A 25,025-nucleotide genomic window follows, 5' to 3' on the forward strand; every position below is an offset into this window, starting at 1 on the left:
TGAGGCCTCTATGGTTGTTGTTGTTGTCCTCCTTGAGCCATTGGCTAGTTTGGACAGTAGAGGGCGATGTGGTCAGGCTGTTGGCACCGGTAGCAAACCCCTTGAACATCGGACAAAAACCCTGAGGATGACTTTTGTTACCCCTGCGACATATCGATTGGGCCTTCCCTTGTTGTTGCCTCTGCTGAGGTCATCCTTATTGCGCGCCCTGCAGACCTTCTCCCTGGGTCCGCTGGCTCTTGCCTCCCTACTCCTTCCCACCTATGGGTGGGTTCTTCCTCGCACTACCAAACGAACTAGCTCCATTGTTGCCCTTCTTCTGTGAGTCTCCCCTGAACCTTTCTCATTCCTCGTTCAGGATCGTTGTAGTCTCAATCGCCTCAGCCAATGTAGTGTGTCGGCCTCCCAACACCCGTACTCGAAGTTCATCCTTCAGCCCGTATACATACTCCATCGCCCTCGCCTTCTCATTCTTGAAGAGGTTCAGACAGTACTTCTTGAGACTCCAAAATCTAGTGGTGTAGTCCACCAGACTCATGTTCCCCTGGGTAAAGTTGAGGAACCTCTGCTGTATCTGCTCCTCGACATAAGAGGGAAAATATGCATCCAAAAACTCCTCCCTGAACATCTCCCAGGTAATCACGTCTATGTCAGTAAACTTCACCCTTCGTAGGGTATCCCACCACTTCTTGGCATCATCCTTCAGACGATACGTACCAAATGCAGTCTTCCTATCCTTGGGGACTGGTAGGACGTCAAACACCAACTCAGTCTTCTTGACCTAGCTCTCGGCTACCTCTGGGTCGGCCTTTTTTGAAAAAGTTGGCGGATCCAACTTCAGAAACCTCTTGAAGGAAATGCCACCTGTGTTCAAAACAACCTCAACAGAAGGGTCACACACAGTTGCTTGTGCAGCCTGTGTCGCCTGCATGGCTTGCACTGCCTGTGTTGTCTGTGTCGCTTGTGTTGTCATGGTTTCAGTCAGGTTATGGATGACGTCCATCATGAAATCCCTCTACTCCTGCTAGTTTGCGGGAGCACCAAAGGAAGACGAAGCACCCCTGCGTTCGTACATCTATATAGGCAAGTTTTTCACAAAAATTTAGACCCTTATCGATCCTACCCCTTGGGATTGATCCTGAACAATTTCATTCATATTATCAAATAAGTTTTTTAATTCACACCAAAAGAGAATTAAACTATGAATACAATTAAGCACACAAAATTCACATGCTTAAATAAAAGTATTAAACAATCTTACGAGAAAGGGAGACTGCTCTGGAGCATGAGACATAACTTGTTGGCATTCTTGGACATGGTTCACTTACCAAAAGAAAAATGTTGGTTCAAAAAGATAATAGAATATAAGATTTTGTGGTGGGCTCTGATACCAAACCTGTAACAACCCCAACTTATACTTCTTAAAAGTGCAATTTTTTTTTTTAAAAAACAAGTGCGAAAACAATCCCAGAGACCCGAGGCCTTACAGTTGAGAACAACCACCACCACACGAGATCTTATACTCATCTTTCATACCAAACCATGATCAAACCAAACTTTATTTATTTAAATGTAAAGAGTTTGAGGCATAAGTAAATAAAAGTAAAGAAAGCAAAAAGAAAGATAAAAGAAAAGAGCCACGTTGTCCAAAGAATCTGCCATGTAGTCGTGTGGTTCCCTCGTGACTCTTCTCAAAAGCAAGTCCTTCCTACTAGGCATCTGAAGCTGCAGAAAACACAAAAAGTAGGATGTCAGAATTCAAAGAATCATGCAGACAGGTCTCTCTAATGAATCAAATAAGTAAAAAAAACATAAATAAGATTCATGCAATATTTTAGAGCGTAAAAAATATAACACATTCATAATTCAAATAATCGTTCATGCAATAGAGAACATTTATTAAGCATGAGAAAATATTTAATAACAACATAAATCACAATATAAGGATTAAAGATATTTAGCATGCATTAAAGAACAACATCATGGATTCATCAATATATCATAATTAAAGGAACAAGTAAATATGCATGATCTAATGCATAAAGGAAATATGCATGATTTCAATGCAATGCATGCATAAATTATTGGCTTTAATCAAGTTCTCTTTGATATGCATGTCCCTATTAGGATGCACACACATTTAAATTCCTCTTTTTAATTATCATTGCCCGCAGATACTCAAAACGGGTAAAATCCTCAAGGTCAAGTTAGGTTCTCAAGGTAACTTAGTACACAAGTTGTATTTTATTACTGGGTTCCAAACTTAGCCCTCGATCGATACCAGAAAACAACACCATCAATGAAAATATTAGAAATCAACATCTAATGGTGGAGACACCATAGAAATCAGCATCCACTAGCGCCACTTTCTTGGTATACCAAAACAAGAGTTGTATCTACACATCACCCCCAAGGAAAGCGGCGGACTCTCCCTAAAACCGTGACCAGGAGAAGAACCTTATTATCGAGTTCAAGGGCAACAACAAAGAACACGAAGTTTTAGTATCCTCACAGTTTTCTAAAAATCGCAATATCCAAGATTCTCACACTAAAGAAGGGTCATCAAGGAAATATAAATTACATTATTCTTTACTTTCTTTTATCTTGTTATTAATTCATCTCTTTTACATTTGTAAATCAGCATGCAGAATTAATAACACAAGCTTGCAAATCAACATGCCAAGCTCTTTGAGGGACCATAGCCCGTGGCAACATAGAATAGTGCAACAAGAACAATAATATTATATTTGATTTTTGCAATGCATTTAACTACTAAAACAAAAAGCAACACATGATCATAGCTTACATAGCCCAGGATGATCCATTCGACCATCAATGCATTTATATGCAAAAATCATGAATAACATGTCAATATGCATTCCTTCCAAATGCTTTCCAACGCACACTCATACAGACAATTTTTTAGATGTACACGAAACAATAAATTTCATAAACATATGCATTTATGCCATTTTAGAGACACGCACAAACCCACAATATACATGTGTGTGTGCATGAGTTCACGACTTTATATTCATTTCATGCTTTTACTCAATACATGTATTCATATCAAATGCATGATTTCATTTAATGCGTGGACTCATGTCAAATGCATGTTTTAACTCACAAGTTCATGTCCTAGGCATACTTTCATGCAATACACACTTTAATCGATTATTTGCACACTCATGCAGTGATTTACATATAAACGCATATCAATTCCATCCAGACTCATGCATAAGAAGCCAAGCTTATATTAAAACTTTAACTTAGCATAAAACATTCGGTTAAAGTATTGAAAACAACTTATATGATGACAACAAAAAATAGTTACATAGCTAACTGAGTCATGGCAGCACCCATACACATTTTTGTTCCACTAATTACATAGATGTATACCTAATAAGCTTTGCATGATCATATGTATTTTATTACCTGGTACAGGTATGACAGGATGCATGCCATTAATCAAATATGCTGCTAAAAATGAATCGAGTGGGTGATTAAACACAAGTATATATATACACCAAAAAAAAATTAGGATATCCATATGAAACTGGACTAACATATATATATAATTTCCTTTTTTTTCTAGAACAAAAGACCCAATATAATAAAAATTTTAATTTAACAATACATGTTTATATTGTTCCCCCCTATTTCTTTTTCAGCTAACTGGCCCAACCAACCCAGTCGGTTGGGTCTGGGCCTGTTGAATCTACTTAGCCGACTTAGTTGGCTAGGTCAGTCTCCTTGCCCAGCCAACTCAATTGACTAGGCCTTGTTAGGGCCAGTTGCCCAGCCAACAGTAGGTTGGCTGGGGGTTTAGTAGATCAAGATTTTATACAAAAAAAATCTTATACATGTATATACATTTTTTTTTTCATTATGAGAGCGTGAAAGCCCCAATCGAGCAGTGGGCTGGGACTGGACTATTTCAGATTCAATCCAGTTGATTGAATCGGCTAGAGCCAAATATATATATATATATATATATATATATATGTGTGTGTGTGTGTGTGTGTGTGTGTGTGTGTGTGTGTGTGTGTGTGTGTGTGTGTGCTATAATATTTTCTACATCAACATCGGTCCAACACCAATCTGGATAGATGTTTGGGACTGGAGAACAGACTGTCCTGTCCCAACCAACTGTCCAGGCTGGGACTCAACAACTGTCAGTCCTATCTCAAACCAAAAACCTCCATAAATTCAAAAATTTTACATTAACTGAATATACACATATTTTTATTTTCATAGATCTGGTTCCATTTTAAGAACCACAATGCCATGTCCACCTATTCGTAAATATACACATGTCCAGGGGACAAATCTATCCAGAATGGAGAGAACAGACAACATTAACAGGGGCTCAAATCTGGCCAGATCTGCCCATCATCATGGTTGCCAGATTTGTCCAGATCTACCCGTTAAAGGCATGGGACAAAACTATCCAGATCTGTCCAAAGTGTCCATACAAGACAAGAATATATATATATATATATATATATATATATAAACATACATGCTTATACATGTATATTTATATATATATGAATAGGAGAAAATGTAAAAACATGCAGAAAATCATAGAAAAATGAATATCACATATTTTAAGCCTTCCTACATTGATTCCTATGGATTAAACTATGGAAAATCAAGATAGAATCCATGGTTTCTCATAAAAATAATGCCTAAAGCTTATTTAGGCTTTTTTCTCATTCGAGACAAGAGAAAGACCCATACCATGAATCCAAGATGAAGAAAATGATGATAGATATTGAAAAATGTGGGTAAATGGTTGGAGATGAACCAAACTCCTCATCTTTTTCCTCACTTTATCTCTCCTCCTCTTTTTTTTCCTTCTCTTTCTCTTTTTTCTTGCTTTTTTGTGGTCGTTTTATAGGCCTCATAAGGGAGGTCGCCCCTCCCTTTTTCTCCCGCCCTCTCTAAGAGAGTTTCCAAAAGATGGAACTCTCTCTCTCTCTCCCTTTGTTTACTATTTTTTTGAAACTCTTCCAAATGTTGACTTTTCTAAAAAACTTTCAATCCTTTTTAAAACTCTTTCTTAACCTCTCTTAAGCTGGAATAAGGACTCTTTTAAAGAGTCATATTCAGCTCTAAAAATAAAATTCAGAATTAGTATGAATTAATTAATTAAAATTATCTAAAAACTTTCAAAATTTACCAAATTAACCCAAAAGACTTATCAACCTCATTAAACTCCAAATTAAAGCTTTATATTGAATTTAAAGATGGAAACACGTTGGGCTTGGATTTGAATTTGGATCTGGATCCAGGTCCAGGATCTAAACTCATACCTAAAACGAAAATGGATCAAGATATGGATTAAATCCAGATTTAAGTAGGACTTAAATAATACCAAAATCTATATTAGTTCGCATCGTAGGCCTTGGATTCAACCTGATCCAACTTCGGATCCATTTCGATAAACTACTAAATTTTTAGAAAAATAGATTTTCGGGCCAACCGGAACCCAAATTGAGGAAAGTAAAATACTGTTGCGCTCAAAATTCCGAGATGCATCCAACGACATACAATACTAATATCAAATTCTAAATTTTGCCTAAAAATAACCTGCATTTCGCTTGAATTTTGCTTGAATTTAAAGATAAAAAATAAAGTTTTTTCTCATGTTTCGATTGGCTTGCCTCAACCTTGTCGATGAGACCTGGTTCGATTGGCTCACCTCGACCTTGTCAATGAGACCTGGGTCAAGCCCAGAATCAAAGGCATCAGTCTAAAAATTAAGCCTCAAACAATTTTTCTCTCAAACCTAGCTAAATTTTCGAAAAACATCTCAAAATAGCTAAGTGTAAAAATACGCGATATTATAAAAAATCAATAGTAAAATATGTCACAGAGAAAAGTTGTATATCTTCATAAAGTCGGCACATGTAAAAGTTCAAATAGTCATTTTAATGCTCAACATTTGCAGTTTTGGTCATCAATCAGATTATGATAATTTTTTGTTTATTTTATGTTAGTTGCAGTTTGTGAAGAGTAATTTAGAAAATTGTTGCCTAAACCATGCTTATTCTTAACATCACTCATTTTTTTTTTATGATCAAGCTTCCCCCACCTTTCCCGTAGACAAGCCCTACCGGTGGCAATACAACTAGGCAGCTATTCAACCACCCATTCCAGTGGGGTTCAAACTTGCAACCTCCCATCACATGATGACTTGCAAAAACTACTCCTACCACTTAAAGGTGGGCAACGAGCCAAGCCGACCCGGCCCGCCATGGGCAAGGTTTGGGCCATGATTTTAGTCCCAAGCCTGTCATGTACCGAGCCAACCAGCGGGCTATCAGGCTGGCCTGATAGGCCTGAGTTATTTATTAACTTTTTTAATAATACAATTTTTTTAAAAAAATAACTATTACTTAGTAAATTGAATAATTTTTATTATTTACCTAATTAGTTGCATGAGAACTTGCTATTTGTTAATTATTACTATTTACCTAATTAGTTACACTAATTAAGAATTAGGTTTTTGTGTCATATCATAAAAATAAAAGAAAATAAATGGGTTTGGGCGAGGCCGGACCCGGCCCGCTTCACAATGGCCTGTTGGGCCAATGGGCCGGGCCATGGACTTCTCTTCAAACCCGGCCGGGTAAGAACGAGGCCAAAACCCGGTCCATTAGTGGGCCAGCCTGAAGCCCACCACCCCTGCTACCAATCAGACAAAGCCCCCATTGGTTAAAAAAAAAAAATTGTAAACACCCTCACCGTTGTTTTGTTTAATAAAAAATTTGGTAAGTGACATAAGATGAGTTTTTCTACAAAAAAATGGACGAAGATGTCATTTTATATAAAGTATCTATCTGAAATGCAGTTGTATAGAGTTGGTAGTTAAATGTAATAAACCAAAGTTTGAGGCAGATTTTTTGTAAATAGATAAGTTTGGCAGCTTTTTTTATAAATTACTCGGTTGGTGGACCACTTGAAGTTTAATATGACAAAAAGTAGCCTGTGTCATGATTTTCCTTTTTTCCTTAATAATTTTTTTCTGTTGCTCCCTTTTGTTTATATTTTCTTTACACAAGGATGCAATAAAAGCTCACGGTTCGAGAACGTTCGATAAACATGTCCTTGGAGGTTGAATTATAAAATGGTTTGTGACTTGAATTTCTTGTTGAGAAGTCCACTTGTCTGGTAGGAGCAGTTCGTGCACGTCAGACTAACTCCAGATTGCCTATGAAACAAAAAAGTTGAACTAAATGCAACAGATAAACTATGGTGAAGCTATAGTAAAATCTGCAGTACCCTATGTATGTCTTACATCCTCATCCGCTAAATTTCGTGGCAGCAAATCTAACCTCAATACGTTTTGTTGAAACTCATGAAAATTGTGGTTGAATAGGAAAACTATAAGCAACTTAATAATCCAAAGTTAAATTGTAAATGAATGAGTCGTTTTCCTCTGAAAGAGGAAAATAAATGACAGCACCCATAAAGCCTTTGCCCATCCCCCTTACCTTTCATCATCACTGAAATGAAACAACAAACTGATCACCTAGCTGACAAGCAGCTCTAGTCCCTCATCAGTCTCCAAACCAATAGTGTTAAATGCACAAGCATATAAGATCACATTCATTCAGTCCATCTAGTCACTTCAGATTTCCTGAGGTAATAGACATGGATATCAGAAACTTTTGTTCTATTCCAGATTGAGAAAATCTTTGTCCCACTAAGGTATTCCTTATAGACATTCAAAATTTCTCCAATTTCTAAGAACATGGACTTCCCTAGCCTTGAATATCGCATGTCAAGTTGGACATGTCCAAGTGTTCAGAGAAAACCAGACCCGCTTTTGGCATCTAGATGGTTAAAGATCACAAAGCAAAAAATAATAATGCCAGAAACATCCACAACTTAAAGAGCAAGCCGCCCAACAAACATATTGTTTTTGTAGTTTCAGTCTTCGCAAAGCAGCCAGAATGACATTCGCATGATTATTACACCTCTACGATTGTCTACAAGCCTTAAGCATATTCGGCAGTATTATGAGTAAAGTGATTTACATATTACAATACTTCGAACCATTATCAACTTAATCTACAGCAGCCCAACAGAATGGAAGCCCATAGTTTGACCTGTAAAAAAAGGACATGACAGTCAAAGTCCGAGACAAACAAGAATTTATATATTACATACAAGCCCCGTAAACCAGCCCAATATGCAGGGCTCGTATTTGTGGCAAGTCAAGGAGTAAGAGCTCATGACAAGCCTGAGCTAAACGCACCAAGCACAAGGTTGCTCACTTAAGAAAAAACAAATTGGTTCAAAGCTGGAAGTAACAGGATTTCAAATCTAGACCGTTTAAGCCAAGCTTGAGTTGACTCATTTACAAAATATTACATTGCTACAGAACTAGAAACAATAGAATTTGAACTCCCAATCTATTGCTTGCAAACCAATGACTTAACCATTTTTTCCACAGTAACCCTGTGATGTAAATTTTATTAAAATATATTGATTACTATTTAACAAGCCAAGAACGAGCTGAGCAATGAGCAAGCTCATCTCATTTCCCAGCACAACACCACACACACTAGAATCATCATTCTTCCGAAGACCACGTTTAGATATACACCTAATTGGCATTTAAAAACCTGTATTAGTCACATTCAAAAGAAAATATACCAAACTAATGTAAAATAAAGGCTATGATGGCTTTAACCATGATACAACGATGTTACATATATAAGTTAAACAAAGTAGTCAAAAACCGACATAACACAAGTTCCTCTATGTAAACAAAGATTTTTATGCTCGCACAAATACTAGCATTTTCCTGTATATAACAATACATTCTATCTTTTGTTCGCTACGATTTTTGGTTTAATATGATAGAAGATTAGCTACATTACAGGAATCAATCAGTGAAACATTAAACCTGCAACAAAAGTCAATAGAGAAATAAACGTACCACATTGCAATATAACTAGAGCCTAGAGGCCATCTTTTAAGCAGTGCCTGGCATGCCCAGCATGAGGCTTCACATTTGCTGACCCTTCTCAACATTTTTCGAGATGGACACCCAACACATCTCCAAAAACATCAAGATGGATGGCTGTCAGGCAGGTCGCCGCACGGCCAACATGCAGCAACTCCGCATATAATATGACGTCTATTACTATATCCAAGATTTTGGAGACCCTCATGGTTAAAGGGCACAAACCATACTCATGTCTTGAAGTTGGTTTGCAATGGTCAGTTATCGCATTCGGGCATACTCTTTTACTCAACAAAAACCACATCTTCATCGAGTTCATTTTACATATTTGAAACACCAAATGTTCCTTTTTCTCATAATTTATAAGGAAGAAGTGAAGTAACCATGGTGAGAGATCCCACATGGCCCCCAAATTGTCCCTCATGCGTAGAGCTACATGCCACTATTAATATAAGAAGACTAATACATACAAACCCTCGTTTGGATGTATTTATAAACAGATTCTATTTATATTTATTGTAGATAGTTACTTTGATCTTTGGCAATTTTTTGTATTTTTTAAAATAAGTTTTTACAAATAGAAAATAGAAATGATCCCATTTTTCTAAAAATAAAGGAGAACTATTTTTTTCAATTTATATATCTCTCCCTGGTCACCCAGCTACCCTATTCAACAGAAAAATTTCTGGTGCCACTACTATCATCACCGCTACCACTACCACCACTTCTTCAACACCATGGCCACCTCACCTAGGCATGCAAACGTTTTGGATTTTGGATCAGAAAATACATTGGGGAGTCACATCCAGAACAACCAAAATTTGCAAAACCCTCAACCTGAATCCGAACTGTTTGCAACCCTAACCTCACCCCTTTCTTCAACCCAAAACCACTACCATTACCACCTATTTCTTCAACACCAAAACCATTAATCAACCCCACCATCTCTATGTCCACTAGTACAACCACTACTCCTATGTACGGGAATAAAAAATCAACACTGATTCTGGTTCCTGCTTCCAAGGAATCAAGACTCCTAGATAGTAGGATCTATTCCGGTAAATATGGTCCAAACAAATCTATAATTCTATTTCAAAAAATCACATGACAAAGATGTCATTTAAAAAAATAAGGAATTAAATTGTTTACCTCCACTATCCTTGCTTTTACTTTCATAAGATTAAGGATAAAGAAGCCTTAAAAAGGGACAAGAACAAAGAACTCCATGTAACAAAATATTACCACAAGTATGCCACTCCAAAGTGGTGTTCCATAACGTGCATACACGAAACTATAAAATACATCAGAAAACAACATAAATAACAAGTCGTGCAACAATGTGAACTCCAAGTTGTAACGTGTATAATGTCATTTAGCTAGTATTTTCCTCTTGTCAGAATAAAGAACCAAGTCAAAGATTTTCCCTTCAATCTCCTTGGAAACCATGTCAGATCCCATCATTTCTCTTATATCTTGAGTACTCATGGAACCCAATCGCATTGATCTTAATGAACTATGGGTTATTTCATCAACCTTCTCATCATCATATTCATCAGGCAAAAAACCATCTATAATGTAATTTTTTTTATTTACCCCATTGCTGATATTCATCAACCTTATGACTTTAATCCCCACACCATGTCTTGCAAATTTTCTAATTTGCTTTGTGATGCTTCTTTTTTCGAAAGAATTCATAATTCCTCTTTCTGCCATCATTTCATCTATCATTTTGCTAGAGTAGGAGAGTGGACTTCTATAATGATGATTGTTCCTTCTTCGAATCTGCTCCATTTCATATTCTTTTTATTCCTCTTTTGTAGTTTGTAATTCTTCCATTTCAATCTCTCTTCTATTGAGTACATCTTGGTAGAGGGGTTTCTTTTTTCAAAGTTTAAGGATCTAGGTAGGGCTGCACACAAGCCGGGTTTGAGCCGAGCCTGACATGTCCAAACTCAGCTCGCCCAAAAAAACTTGTGCTCTCAACTCGAGCCTGGACAGCCTTCTCTGACTCATGTCGGGCAGCAAGCTTGTTTGACCCATTAGCTCGACACGAGCCCAGTTTGAGGTGGCTCGTCTCGACCGAGCACGAGAAGCTCAGCAAGTTTGAGAGAGAGAGATTACCAAGTAGAGTTGCACAAATGCAACCAAAGTCGATGGCAGCCAAGTGAAACTCTGATTAGGCCAACTTGCCGGATGGCCGGAGATAATGGTTGATTGCCAAAAATGATGGTCGAGTATCGAAAAGGCTGAACCAATGGTTATTGTGACTAAATAGGGATTCATAACTATTGAACCAATGTGGCAAGGTATAGGTGCCAACCAACATCGGTCGGTGTCGGCAACTTGCCGAAAGGCTGGAGACGAAGGTCGATTACCAAAAATGATGGTCGAGTACCAGAAAGGCGAAAACAATGGTTTGCATGCTAGGTGGGGTTGTTCAACCAAGATCAACGATTTAATGGCTGTCAAGTGATGTTGGCCAGTGTTGACAACTCGCGGAAGGTCAGAAACAATGGACGGAGAGACGATGGTTGATGGCCAAGGGGCGAGGGCGGTACAAACTTGTCGAGTCATCCATCTCCACCAAGGTTGTAAGTATCGTATTGTAACCCGTATCGGTCGGGCCCAAAATAAGATATGTATTGTATCGTATTGTAAAAAATGTAAATTTTGAAAAAAAAAATTCTAAAAAAATAAAAAAATAGCAAAAATTCTAAAAAATCATAACACTAGAAACAATGATGAAATGCACAAAATGCAACCATAAAATCACATATGAAGCATTTATGTCTCTAGGAGTTGCATAAAACATCATCAAACATCAACTATTTCACAAGAACAATGCAAAATATTAAATATTTTGCAATTAAGAACATGCCACAAGACTCGTACTTTCATATGATATAAACAAAAATATTATGGCAATAGCTGCACTCAATTTTCAATCGGTTTTCACTCATTACTTGAGTGCCCCATGCCATGTCGGATCATCTGATGACATTTTTGTTAGAGGAGTGTGAAGCCTAATTTCTACCTTGATATAAATCTTTAATTTTTGTAGGGAGCAGCGCCCCTCGAGGCAAAAAATTTTGAGAGAGTAACTTTGTAATTTTACTCATAATAATTTTTTTACCTTAACCCATTTTCTTGAGTGAAAAAATGATGGAAATACACTTGTTTTTACCTTAACTCACTTCTTTGGGTGAAATAAAGATGAAAATGCACTCTTGACGAAATCCCTCTCCCCGACGCAAAGATCGGCCCCCAAAACGGTCTCACGACTCCTAAGGTGCATGGGAAGCTCTTCAGTATGTTTTATACGAGTGACAGTTTTGGCTCTCAAAAGCTCTTTAAAACCCCAAAACATAAAAGCATGGTTTTGCCCAATTTTAAGTCTATGGTACGATATGGCATTGTATCGTACTATACATGTGATACACCTACGATACACACTCGTATCGAGGTACGGGTGTGTATCGTATCGATCTCATGCATCGATACGATACGATATGGTATGATACAGACAACATTGATCGCCACAATGAAAGTTGAAAAGAGAAAGGGAAAAGTCGAGACTCGAAAAGAAACTCATTTAACCCTAATGCCCCCTTTTAATATATAACCTTCATCTGAACTACTGATCTATTTTTTATCAACAATTCTGGTTAAAACAATATATAATATATTATATATAAACTTTATTACTTATTTTACTTATTGAGCCTAATCGAGCCTACTCGATCTAACCGAGCTCACTAAGTGGATAGAGCCCAAGCTCGTTTACCCGATTACCCGATGGAGCTTGAAAACGTGTTTGAACCTGGCTCATTTAAATTCTCGAACGACTTGTGAGTCAGGCTTAGACAAGTCGAGCCCCAGCTAGCCCGGTTCATTGTGCAACCCTAGATCTAGGTAGAGGTGTTGATAACCCACCATTGAGTTGGTTAGTCCTTCTGGGATTTTTCTCTTCCTAACATTCATTAAAAGGGATATGAATTCAATGGAATAGGTTACTCCTAACCTAGTTCTTTTAGTGATATTATGTAGACCTTTACCCTTTCACAAATGGTTAGAAACGATCCAAATGCCAAGTAACTTCCTTATCTTATTGTTTCTAATTTGGTTTTCCATGGTCACATTTTTGCCTTCTCATGACGGATCAATTTTGATGTTGGTACTACTGTACATAGTCCCGAAGCAATGTTCTCGAGATGTGGGTTGGGAACTTCTGAACTGTATACTTAACTTACAGTAAATATTCTTGTCGTCCTTTCAGGTCTTTTTGTGAATTCACTTTTTCTACTTTCTAAAACTTGTCCAAAATTGGCCTTCCTCAAGAAGAAACTAAAAGATAAAGAAAATCTGGAAATGCTTCAAATAAACTATCAAATTTTTTATCCTTAAACAAGGATAGAAGTCTGAAATTTTGCAAGTTTATCAGCAAAGCAGATGAAGTGAGCCATGCCATTATATGTCATCTAATATAATCACTCTCAATCACAATATCAAAAAGATAATAATAAAGATTTTTAACTATGTTTACACCACTTTTTCAACAACCACATGATCGTGAAAAAGGTTCTTCCCATGAATACACACGTAGGATATCATTTTTATGACCAGTAAGCCCCAAGTTTAGGACTTTCTATAGCAAGCATAACTGAAGTTAATTCTGGTGCATTGAGCATCAAGTTTTAGGGCCTTCTGTAGCAAGCATGATGGAGATCATTTCAGTTTAGGTGACTTTACCAGTATTAATTATTTAAAACAAAAATCAAAATATAACAAAAAATATTATGTTCAAAGATCATAGCTAATAATCTTTCTCAGACTTCAGCTTCTTGGCACATGTATTCTATAGTCAGGAATGTCAAACATCAGCATCAAATACAGAACCGAGGATCAGGTGTCTTCAGTTTTCAAATAGTAGTCATAGACAATCAAAAGAAGGTTCAGAAACATATCCACCACCGAAGCAAGGCCATCCAGATCCACCACAATGCAGTCCATACATGAGCCCTTTGCAAGAATAAGCATTTCCTACTTATAGCATTAAATCCATTTCATTCTTGTTATATACAAAAGACCTAAAGTGTTTACAGACAATAAAAATTAAAATAATTATATGACATTAACGTAACAAAAGAACTAAATTAAATTGTACACTTTCCAGCCACCTTGAAGACAGAAAAGTTCATCCATCTTCCATTGCACACAAACAAACAAAATATTCCAAAAACAAAAGTTCACATATCTAACCACTTTAACCCTCACATAAACTATAAAGTTGATGGAAATCATCAATATGAAATACATCCACATGCTAATATGTTTTGTCTATATTTATCAAACTGCATTTGATAAAGATATGGATGGACATTTTTCAAGATTCCCATTTATGTTTCATTGTCATAGATATGCTTGAGAAAGATATGTCAGTCAGAAACTCCCCAAGATTTTTCTGCTGTGCTTGTACTGAAAAACTAGATTATCGCCATGAAGCATTGGGAAATTAAGAAATCCAACACATGTTTCATTGTCATAGATATGCTTGAGAAAGATATGTCAGTCAGAAACTCCCCAAGATTTTTCTGCTGTGCTTGTACTGAAAAACTATATTATCGCCATGAAGCATTGGGAAATTAAGAAATCCAACACAACTTCCAAGGCTATCTTCACCTGAAAGTAGGGGCTGCACAACGAACCCAGCTAGCTTGTTTTTGGCTTGTCTAAACCATGGTTACCAGTCGAAGAAGCGGGAGCGGGAAGCGATACGGGAAGCGGAAGCGGAAGCGAGAAGCGTGGCACTTTCAAAATTTTAGGAAGCAGGAAGCGTGGGATGATTTAAAAGCGAATCAAGAATCGTCTCGGAAGCGAACCAGAAGCGATCTAGGAAGCGAACCGGACGCGACCTAGGAAGCGAGGGAAAAGCGAAAAAATAAAAATAAAAATACAAAAAAATGAAAAAGGGGGGAAGCACGGGGAAAGCGAGGGGGAAGCGAGCTTCCCATAAATGGGAAGTGTGTTTCCTATAAATGGGAAATGTGTTTCTCATAAAAGGAAAATGTGCTTCCCATAAATGGGAAGCACGCTTCCCAAAAAAATCCAACGCTTCCCAACGCATTTTGGAAGAACGATGTTTCGTGCTTCCGAAACATGCTTCGGGAAAGCATGCTTCCCCACTAGGCTAGGCGCTTCCGGTAACTCTGGTCTAAACCTGGCTAGAAAAATCATCCGAGAATTTAAATGAGCCAGGTTCGGCGACGTTTTCAAGCTTGATCGAGCAAATGAGCCTAGGCTCAGTCCACCTAGTGAGCTCGGTTAGCTTGAGTATGCTCGATTAGGCTCAGTACGTAAAATAAGTAATAAAGTTTATATATAATATATTATATATTGTTTTTAACCTAAACTGTTGATAAAAAATAGATCAACGGTTCAAATAAAAGTTATATATTAAAAAGGGGGAATAGGGTTAAACAAGTTTTTTTTAGTCTCAACTTTCTCCTTTCTCCTATTGACTTTCTCTGTGGAGGTGATGACTAGACAAGTTTGTGCAGCCCTCACTGCTCGGCCATCAACTATTGTCTATTTGGCCATCGTTTCCAACTTTTCAATGAGTTGTTGACACCGGTTGGCATCACCTAGCTGCCATCGAACCATTGATCTTGGATGTGCAGCCCCATCTAGCCCACAAACTATGTCACAGGGACTCGGCAAAACAGGTGCCGCACCCGCGTCGACGCGACGCGACGCGGGATCGCGTGCGGGTGCGGCACCGGGTGCGGTCAACATGACCCTGGGTGCGGTCAACGCACCCAGGGTCATTTTTGTCCAAATTTTTGGGCGAAATTCCCCCCCCCCCCCGATGAAAAGGAGGAGGATTAGGGCAAAAAAAATTTTTTGCCCTAATCTCTCCTCTCTCTCCCCCTAAGCTCGAGCTCTCCCATCGCCGCCCCAGCTCCGCCTCCCAGACTCCTCCTCTCGGCTCGCAGGTATGTCTCTCGTCTTCTTGGGTCGGCTGGGGAGGGGCCGAGCACCCCCCCCCCCCCCCCCTCTCTCGGTCTCTTGTTGGGTCGGCAGGGGAGGGGCTGAGCCTCCCCTGCTCCCTCATTTTTCGGCACAGGAGGGGCCGAGCCCCTCCCCCATCCTTTTTTTTTTTGGGTCGACAGGGGAGGGGCCGAGCCCCTCCCCCATCTTTCTTTTTTTTTGGGTCGACAGGGGAGGGGCCGAGCCCCTCCCCCATCTTTTTTTTTTTTGGGTCGACAGGGGAGGGGCCGAGCCCCTCCCCCATCATTTTTTTTTTTGGGTCGACAGGGGAGGGGCCGAGCCCCTCCCCCATTTTTTTTTTTTTTGGGTCGACAGGGGAGGGGTCGAGCCCCTCCCCCATCAGTTTTTTTTTTGGGTCGACAGGGGAGGGGCCGAGCCCCTCCCCCATCAGTTTTTTTTTTTGGGTCGACAGGGGAGGGGCCGAGCCCCTCCCCCATCTTTTTTTTTTGGGGTCGACAGGGGAGGGGCCGAGCCCCTCCCCCATCAGTTTTTTTTTTTTTTGGGTCGACAGGGGAAGGGCCGAGCCCCTCCCCCATCTTTTTTTTTTTTGGGTCGACTGGGGAGGGGCCGAGCCCCTCCCCCATCAGTTTTTTTTTTTGGGTCGACTGGGGAGGGGCCGAGCCCCTCCCCCATCTTTTTTTTTTGGGTCGACAGGGGAGGGGCCGAGCCCCTCCCCCATCTTTTTTTTTTGGGTCGACAGGGGAGGGGCCGAGCCCCTCCCCCATCAGCTTTTTTTTTTTGGGTTGACAGGGGAGGGGCCGAGCCCCTCCCCCATCAGCTTTTTTTTTTTGGGTTGACAGGGGAGGGGCCGAGCCCCTCCCCCATCTGTTTTTTTTTTTGGGTCGACAGGGGAGGGGCCGAGCCCCTCCCCCATCTTTTTTTTTTTTTGGGTCGATAGGGGAGGGGCTGAGCCCCTCCCCCATCTGTTTTTTTTTTTGAATTGAATTGAAAATTGTAATGTATTTTTTTTTTTTGTTTTCAGGATAAAAATGACGGATAAAGGGAAAGGACTTGCGTCATCCTCATCCCAACATGTGAGTTCTGCTGCTAGTTTTGCTGATAGTTGCAGTGGGATTGATGATGTGGGGCCACTATGGATACATGTAGATAAACTTGCAAAAACTGGAGAAGGAGGTGGTGGGAACAAAAGATTTTGATGCAAGCTCTGCGAAAAAGATTTTGTTGGGTCTTACACAAGAGTGAAGGCTCATTTGTTGAAGATACCAGGACATGGCATTTCAGCTTGCAGAAAAGTTGATGAGTCAATGCGAAGGCAATACAAGAAAATACAAGAAGAATATGAGAAGAGAAAGGCAATGGCCGATTCTTCTGCAGTCAGTGTGCCATTTGCAAGCCATCAAGAAGATGCTGAAAAAAAAAGAAAAGTCAATCTAGGAGGTAGAGGAACGATACAAGCAACATTCAATACATATGGAAGAGAAGAATTGGATAGAAAAGTTGGGAGGTATTTTTATTCTGGTTCACTCCCATTTAATGCGGCTAGAAATCCTTATTGGAAGGATTTAGTAACATCCTTGGCAAATTGTAATTTGAGTGGTTATGTGCCTCCAAGTTCAGAAAAAATACGAACCACACTTCTTGCAGAAGAGAGGGCAAACGTGGAGAGATTGCTAGAAATTAAAAAATATTCATGGGAGCAAAATGGAGTTTCCATTGTGTCTGATGGATGGACAGATATTCAAAGGCGTCCATTAATCAATTTCATTGCTTGTTCGCTTAGTGGCCCAATATTCTTGAAAGCAGTTGATGCATCTGGGGAATATAAAAATGCAGAGTATTTGAAGGGATTGTTTATAGAAGTGATAAAAGAAGTGGGTGATCAGAAAGTGGTACAAATCATTACAGACAACGCTCCGGTTTGTAAAAGTGCAGCGTTGAGTTTGGAGAGTGAGTACCCTCATATTTTTTGGACTCCCTGTGTAGCACACAGCTTAAATCTAGCCCTAAAGAGCATATGCAACCCCAAAGAAGAAGAAAATTCACAAGCATATGCTTTATGTTCATGGATTGAAGATTTAGAAAGAAATGTCAAAAGCATTAGGAATTTTGTTGTTAACCACCATCGTGCTAATGCTATATTTAATAGGCATTCTGATTTGAAATTGTTGAAGGTCGCTGAAACACGTTTTGCGTCCATCATTGTGATGATGAAGAGGATTAAAAGAGTGAAGAATGCTTTGATTAACATGGTGACTGATGAAAATTGGACATTCTATCGTGTTGATGATGATATGAAGGCTCAAGAAATTAAGAAATTCATTCTTGATGATGAGTTTTGGGACAGAGTGGTATACTTCCTTCAATTTACGCAACCTATTTGGGAAATGTTAAGAGAAGTTGATAAGGATGAGCCCATGCTTCACAGAGTTTATGAAATGTGGGATAATATGATTGAAAAAATACAAGCTATAGTTTTCATGCATGAAGAAAAAAATCCTGCATTGAATGATTCAGATTTTTTTAATCATATTCATTCAATTTTAGTCAGAAGATGGGATAAGAGCAACACTCCTTTGCATTGCATGGCACATTCTCTTAATCCAAAATATTATGCAAATAAGTGGCGGGCTGGTGGTATTGGTCGTGTCCCTCCAAATTTAGACCCAGAGCTATCAAGACATAGAAATATGTGTATGACAAGACTTTTTCCAGAAGCACATCTTCTACATCAAGTCACACAAGAGTTTGGAAAATTTTCATCTTCGAGATTATATGCACCGGCATTATTCGCGAGAGAAGAAGATAATATAGATCCTATCACATGGTGGTCAACATTTGGATCGGAAACACCTCTTCTGCAACGTCTTGCATTAAGATTGCTATCGCAGCCTGCTAGTTCATCTTGTTGTGAAAGAAATTGGAGCACATATTCTCAAATCCACAACATGAAGAGAAATAAACTCACCAGCAAGCGTGCAGAGGATTTAGTATATGTTCATTCAAATCTTCGATTACTTTCGCGAAGCAATGATGAATACAGGTACTAATTTGCTCTCTTGGTTATTTGATTATTTCTTAGTTTTCATTTAAATATACTTGTATTGTATTTATCATTTTCAAATTGGGTTTATAATGCAGACAAGAAACATCCAAATTTTGGGATGTAAACCCAGAAGAGTGTGACTTCGAGGGAGAACATGAATTCAACGTAACAAACATGGATTTAGCTGAGCCCAGTATTCCTTCTAATGATGCATTTGATGATGAAGAAGAAAATTATTAGCATCCATTACTTCATCAGGATATACTTTGGTATGTAATTTAGTTCTTTTATGCATACTTATTTGATTGATATTTAGGTCGATTTATGTAATTGCTTTACTTATTTGATTGATAATTTGATATTTAGGTAATTTGATATTTAGGTTGATATACTACATGCATGATAAATCATATTATGAGTTTATGACAATGTTTACTGTTAAATGTTAAAACTGTTAAAACTTCAAAATTATATATATATATATATATATATATATATATATATATATTTTTTTTTTTTACATTTTTGCCCCTGCCGCACCCCCGCACCCGGGTTTTTTGGAAGTGCCGAATCCCCGCACCCGCACCCGCACCCGCACCCGCTCCCGCACCCGCACCCATGTGACATAGCCCACAAACCATTGTGTTTGCCTTTGCGATACTCAGCCATTGTTTCTAGCAATCAACCATCGTCTTCAGGCTTCTAGCGAATCGATCACACCGGCTGGTGTCACTTGGCAGCAATTGATCTTGCCACCTTGGTTCAGTAGTTGTGCAGCCTTACCTAACTAAGATCACCATCATTTCAACCTTAAAGGTACTCAACCATCGTTTTCGGAAATCGACCATCGTCTCCAGCCATCCGGCGAGTCACTTGGCCCAATCAGAGTTTAACTTGGCAGCCATCGACTTTGGTTGTGCTTATGCAACCCCACTTGGTAAGCTCTCTCTCTCTCTCTCTCTCTCTCGGATGAGATGAGCTACGCTCAAACTCAGCGCGTGTCGAGCTAATAAGCCGGTCCGGGCCAAGCTTGGTGCCCGACACGTGTCGGGTTTGAGCAAGGCTGTTCAGGCTCAAGTCAAGCTGGAGCTGAGTCTGAGCACAAGTTTTCTGGGTGAGCTGAGTTAGGACATGCCAGGCTCAGCTTGAACCCGGCTCGTGTGCAGCCCTACCTGCAAGCCACTATTTTTTTCATACTTAGCAATTATTATAACTCACAACCCATAAGAGTCAAGAGTTGATGCTCAAACAAGAACCACAATTACTAAAGGCTCCCAAGCATCAAAAGTTGGATCTCTTTGATCATCATTCTGAACTGGCTCTTTAATGTTGAGTTCCATTCAAAGATTCCTCATATCAATTGTTTCTTCTCAAAAGCTTCTACACTAGTTGAAGACAGAACCAAAAGACCATAGCTACGATGGCACTACTGCCAGCTTTCAAGATTAACCAAAAAAACGAAAATAAAGATGGCAAAGCTTATTTGGGCCTCTTTACCACTAATGTTTACCCAAATTCAACAAAGAACCACCCAATTATGCACTATCCAATCATAAAAATATTTTCTTGGGTTTTGATGTTGCTTGTAAGAATTTCAACCATGCAACAGTTTAGTGCTTAGCACATAAGCTGTCTCACCATTACGCTTGCTTTACAAACTCAGCCACAGAACTCCAACACACGTCTTAATCACCCACAAAGATGATGCCATGATGGTATTCACTCAGACCAAAGATCTCAACATAACAAATGAAACCCAAAACATTTTTTTCTTTTTTGCTAAAATGAATTGCCGCAAAAAATTTTTTTAAAGAGAGATTATGTACAATCATAAAGCAAACAAAATCAATGACATCAATAATAGCCAAATGCCAGAACTTTCAAAAAGAACAAATTAAGCACTAAGAAAACCCCACAATCCATCAAGAATTGGCCAATCAAACTTGATCAACCACACAAAACCATAAAACCAATAGTCCCCAAACTCCAAAAACGATTCAAACAAAAACCGTGAACAAAGAGTCGAGAGAAACGGATAGATCATTATCATTGATATCAGAATTTCAACCGGAAATCGCGTACCGTGGTTCAATTGTAGTAGAGCTCGAGGCCCATGCCATCGTGGATCTCGTAGTCGCCGAGGGTGATGTGGTCCTTGTAGATGGTGTACCACTTCTGGATGCGGATCTTCTCGGCGCGGGTGCCGGTCTGCGCGGCGACGAGCTTCTTCAGGTCGCCGATGGTGTCGTCCACGTTGCACTTCACCCTGATCTTCTTTCCCAACCGATCGTTCAGCACCACCTCGATCATCTTCGCCCCCCACAACCGAAACCTCCAAGCACCACTCGGGAAGGAGAAAGCAGAGGAGACCTGAAACAGATGCCCAACCGATTCCGAAACCCTAAGAAGGAAAAAAAATCCTAAGAAATTTTTCTTTGAAACGTAATCCCTAATCCCACAGGAGAGAGAGAGACGCACCTCACACAAGCCGACTCGAGTTGGTGGTGCCGTACAACATCCCTGACCAAGGGAGGCGGCTGCTTATTTATAGTCATGGTCACAAGTTAATATATCGACAACTTATCGTTTGCTACTTTTACTGTATGTATTTGGCTATTTATAGCTTTTATATCGTTCATTTATCTGAAACCTACTACTATTAAAATATAACCGTAAATCAATAAATTTAAGTAATTAAATCATTTCTATCAGCAGCAAAACATCAATTAAATATTTTTAAAAAACAATACAAAAATTAAGATAATCTACGTACAAACAAGATATATAGATGAAGATCATCCTTACCAGTTACCACATCAATGATCAAACCTACTGAAGAATTCCTTTTTTAAGAAAAAACCTATTAAATAAAATAAATTGCTTGTGTTGTTCCAAATCCTTTAATGAATTTGTATTATCAAATTGCTTAGCAGTTGCTAGGGAGATTAAGATCCTTAAGACATGAGCTTCTCCAAGCAGTCAAGCACAACCAACCTAATTGAAAGATTAAACTTAGAAAAAATCAAAACATCAAAGGAAAAAAAAAAAACTTTTTCATTGGTTGATGTTGAAGGTTTGGCTCGAGGGTATCATGGAATGAGGATATATTACCAAGGGTTTGGTTTGAATGGGTTGAGGTTTGTTTATGTGGTGAGAGCATTTTGAGGGAGGCTTGGGCCTTTGTGTTGAGACACTTGAGTGAACTTATGAGTTTAATTAATCAACACTAAGGACCCGTTCAAACCAACTGTGTAGGCAATACACATAACCGAGAAAAGAAATTACTAATTTAGAGAGTGAAGCGTCTTCCCGATTCTTCATCCTAGGTGTAGGAAATCAGGACTACCTGATAAGGCCTACGTTGGTAGACTCACGACTCTGCAGACTAGAAATCGATTTTCTTGACCACCAGAGTATCTCTTTGCTATTGGCTGATTAAGTGGGTGTTTTTCAATCTTTCTGAGTTCATGGGATTAATAAAATACATGACATAATGAACTTTTCATCGGATTGGTTAGATCGAAGTTGAATTTGTAAGAGTTTACCCTTACAGGGCGAGAAAAGAGAAACAATGCATTAGAGATAAGGTTCACCTATTTCACATGTTCTACATATTGAGATGTATGAAATAATTATATGCAATAGTGTATGATCTTGATTAATGACAAGTTTGAATGTAAGTATTGTTCTAAAAAGTAAATTAATGTTGTTTATTTACATGTATGCTCAAATGTGTGTATATGTAATCTAGATCTATGATATATATAATTGATTGATGCATGCATTGTATATTTTATGTATTTAAATTTTATTTTCCTATTTAGATGGTAGAGTGTTATCTATTGGGGCATAGTTTGACCCTCTTACTTTTATCATTTTTCAGGCAATAAGTAAGCTGATGATGAGACATGCTTGTGGTCATATCAGGACAGATGTCATCGCTCTCTTTTTAAATACTTGGTTCATGTTTTAGCTCTTGAACATTTTAGACATTTTAATAATGTATTTAGACTTTGAATTTATTACAATTAAATATTAAATTAATGAATGGTTTGTTTAGAACTCTATTTCAATCATGTGTGATGGTTTGATTGTAACCTGCCCAATTTATTCAGGTTTTCAAATGGTTTGAATAGCCTTTTCGTTGGTTAAAAAATAATAATTTTTTGATATAAATTTGGGGTTTTACAACATGTTCATTTTTTAGCAAAATTTGTGTGTGACTATTATAAAGATTGGACGACGCAGACCATGAAGGGTATTCCTCAATAAGAGAATGAGTAATTATTTTGCATTTGTTTGTTAACTCATTTCGTACATGTACATGTTTTTTATTTGATATTTTCTTGTTTTACATGTATGACTTTGGTATATTTGTCATACAGTACATGTGGTACTTGGACAAAAACTGAATATTGAACTTTACACAGGTATCTATTTATATGTAAGTTATTCACTAGTTTGAGATGCTCGATGTAGTTAGTTGTTTGCTAATAAAGGGTTATTTTCAGCAAGATATCATATATATAAAGAATCGTATGATCAATTTCTACAAGCACATGAATAAAAAAGCTTCAAAGGTTACGAAAAACATCGGTTAGATAGGAGACAGAAGAGTCTGTCCAGCTAGCTGAGCTATGGACAATTATGCAACTTTATAATATATCAAGTTAAACTTACAATTGTAATTGGATGGATCAAGTCAAATTTTGTAATTGAATAGAACAAGTTAAACTTTGACTGTAACTTTGTAATTGTTAAACTTCAAATAGTTATTACAATTAACTTTGTAATTGTCAAACTTTAAGTTATTTGATTTCTTGCAAACCAACTGTATTTAGTTTTATGTTAATTATTTTGACTTGTCTAAATATAGAGTCAGATTTTTGCCGATCAGTAGGATTTTCGTAAATATACTTCATGTGATTTTGGAATGCATATGCGAAAAAGTTTTATTTATGCAAATGAGTTGAAAATAGTTGTCTGAAGGAAAGCAGGTTTGGGACCACTAGTTGGAGACAAAAAAAACACTAGATTATGCAAAAATAAGCAGGTTGAGGGCCACAACAAATTTATATATATGATTCAAAAAAATAAGAAATATCACATATTTGTCATAATTTTGCAAAGATTAAAACATGATATTTGCGATATAAGGAGATCCACAACTAACTTTATACAAGATCATGCAATATATGCGAATAAGTAGGCTATTTGCGAATTTAGTGGTAAGTGGTTTTACACGTAAATTTATGTGATTTCGAGTAGTATATACAAAAAAGTATGATATTTGTAAATATATTTATGCAAAAAATTAAAACTACCAAAATCACAAATATAGTTGTACAAAATATTGATATATTCGAAAGAATAGGATATTTGTGATTTTGGTTGTTTTAGTTTTACCAAAAAATCGCAAATAAATTTATGCGAGTTCATGTCCACATAAAAACCTTTAATTCTGAATTTAACTAGGAGTTGGACCTAGTTGACAGACAATACAATTTTACCACAATAAGGCTTAAATTCGCAATTGCAAAGGGTAAAAAGATCCTAACGATGTCAGATATTTATGATTTTGGACATATGAAGAATATAAAAAATTGTAGGCTTTTTAAGAAATCGGGTCAAATTATCCATACAGTACGATAATTTTCCAAACTTTTTAACATTTAAGCATGGCTCGAACTTAGCCGAGTTCAGTCTACCCAACCAAGCCTGAACACTTGTGCTCAAGCTCAAATCGAGTTCAAGCCTGACCAACCCCAGTTAAAATGGTGGTCATCCCTAACATATATATTTGCATTAACTGATATATATATATATATATATATATATATATATATATATATATATATATATATATATATATATAGTTTGAACCATAAGGAGGTAACTGCACTAGTATACGTTCTATATCATAAATTAGATTCTTAATCAGACCACAGATTTCCGTTGCAGTAACATTGCTATGCTTTCAAAACGTGAACC

General features: G+C 38.0%; 1 protein-coding gene across 2 annotated transcripts; it reads right to left on the reverse strand.

The window, feature by feature from the left end:
• Nucleotides 1-1,615: 1,615 nt before the first annotated feature.
• LOC149845746 (ubiquitin-like protein 5) lies at nt 1,616-21,612 on the reverse strand. Of its 2 annotated transcripts, XM_089995965.1 has the most exons (3): nt 21,513-21,612; nt 21,117-21,435; nt 1,616-1,725 (listed from the first exon to the last, which is right to left on the reverse strand). In XM_089995965.1, the coding sequence occupies exons 1-2, from the start codon at nt 21,587-21,589 to the stop codon at nt 21,123-21,125; spliced, it is 390 nt and encodes a 129-aa protein (XP_089852091.1). In that variant the 5' UTR covers nt 21,590-21,612; the 3' UTR covers nt 1,616-1,725; nt 21,117-21,122. The 2 variants fall into 2 exon arrangements, with proteins under 2 accessions (XP_089852091.1, XP_089852090.1); XM_089995964.1 differs by lacking the exons at nt 1,616-1,725; nt 21,513-21,612 and adding an exon at nt 7,878-8,120.
• Nucleotides 21,613-25,025: the final 3,413 nt, after the last annotated feature.

Source organism: Nuphar pumila, chromosome 2 (genome assembly GCF_984573655.1).
Source record: "Nuphar pumila chromosome 2, dmNupPumi1.hap1.1, whole genome shotgun sequence".
In the NCBI taxonomy this organism is placed as follows: Eukaryota; Viridiplantae; Streptophyta; class Magnoliopsida; order Nymphaeales; family Nymphaeaceae; genus Nuphar; species Nuphar pumila.

What these genes read in the sequence shown, in the direction of transcription:
- LOC149845746 (XM_089995965.1), bottom strand. Translation starts at nt 21,589, where the DNA reads ATGACTATAAATAAGCAGCCGCCTCCCTTGGTCAGGGATGTTGTACGG. An exon ending in CTCGAGTCGGCTTGTGTGAG is followed by an intron (nt 21,436 to 21,512) that starts GTGCGTCTCTCT and finishes TTTCCTTCTTAG; the next exon opens with GGTTTCGGAATCGGTTGGGC.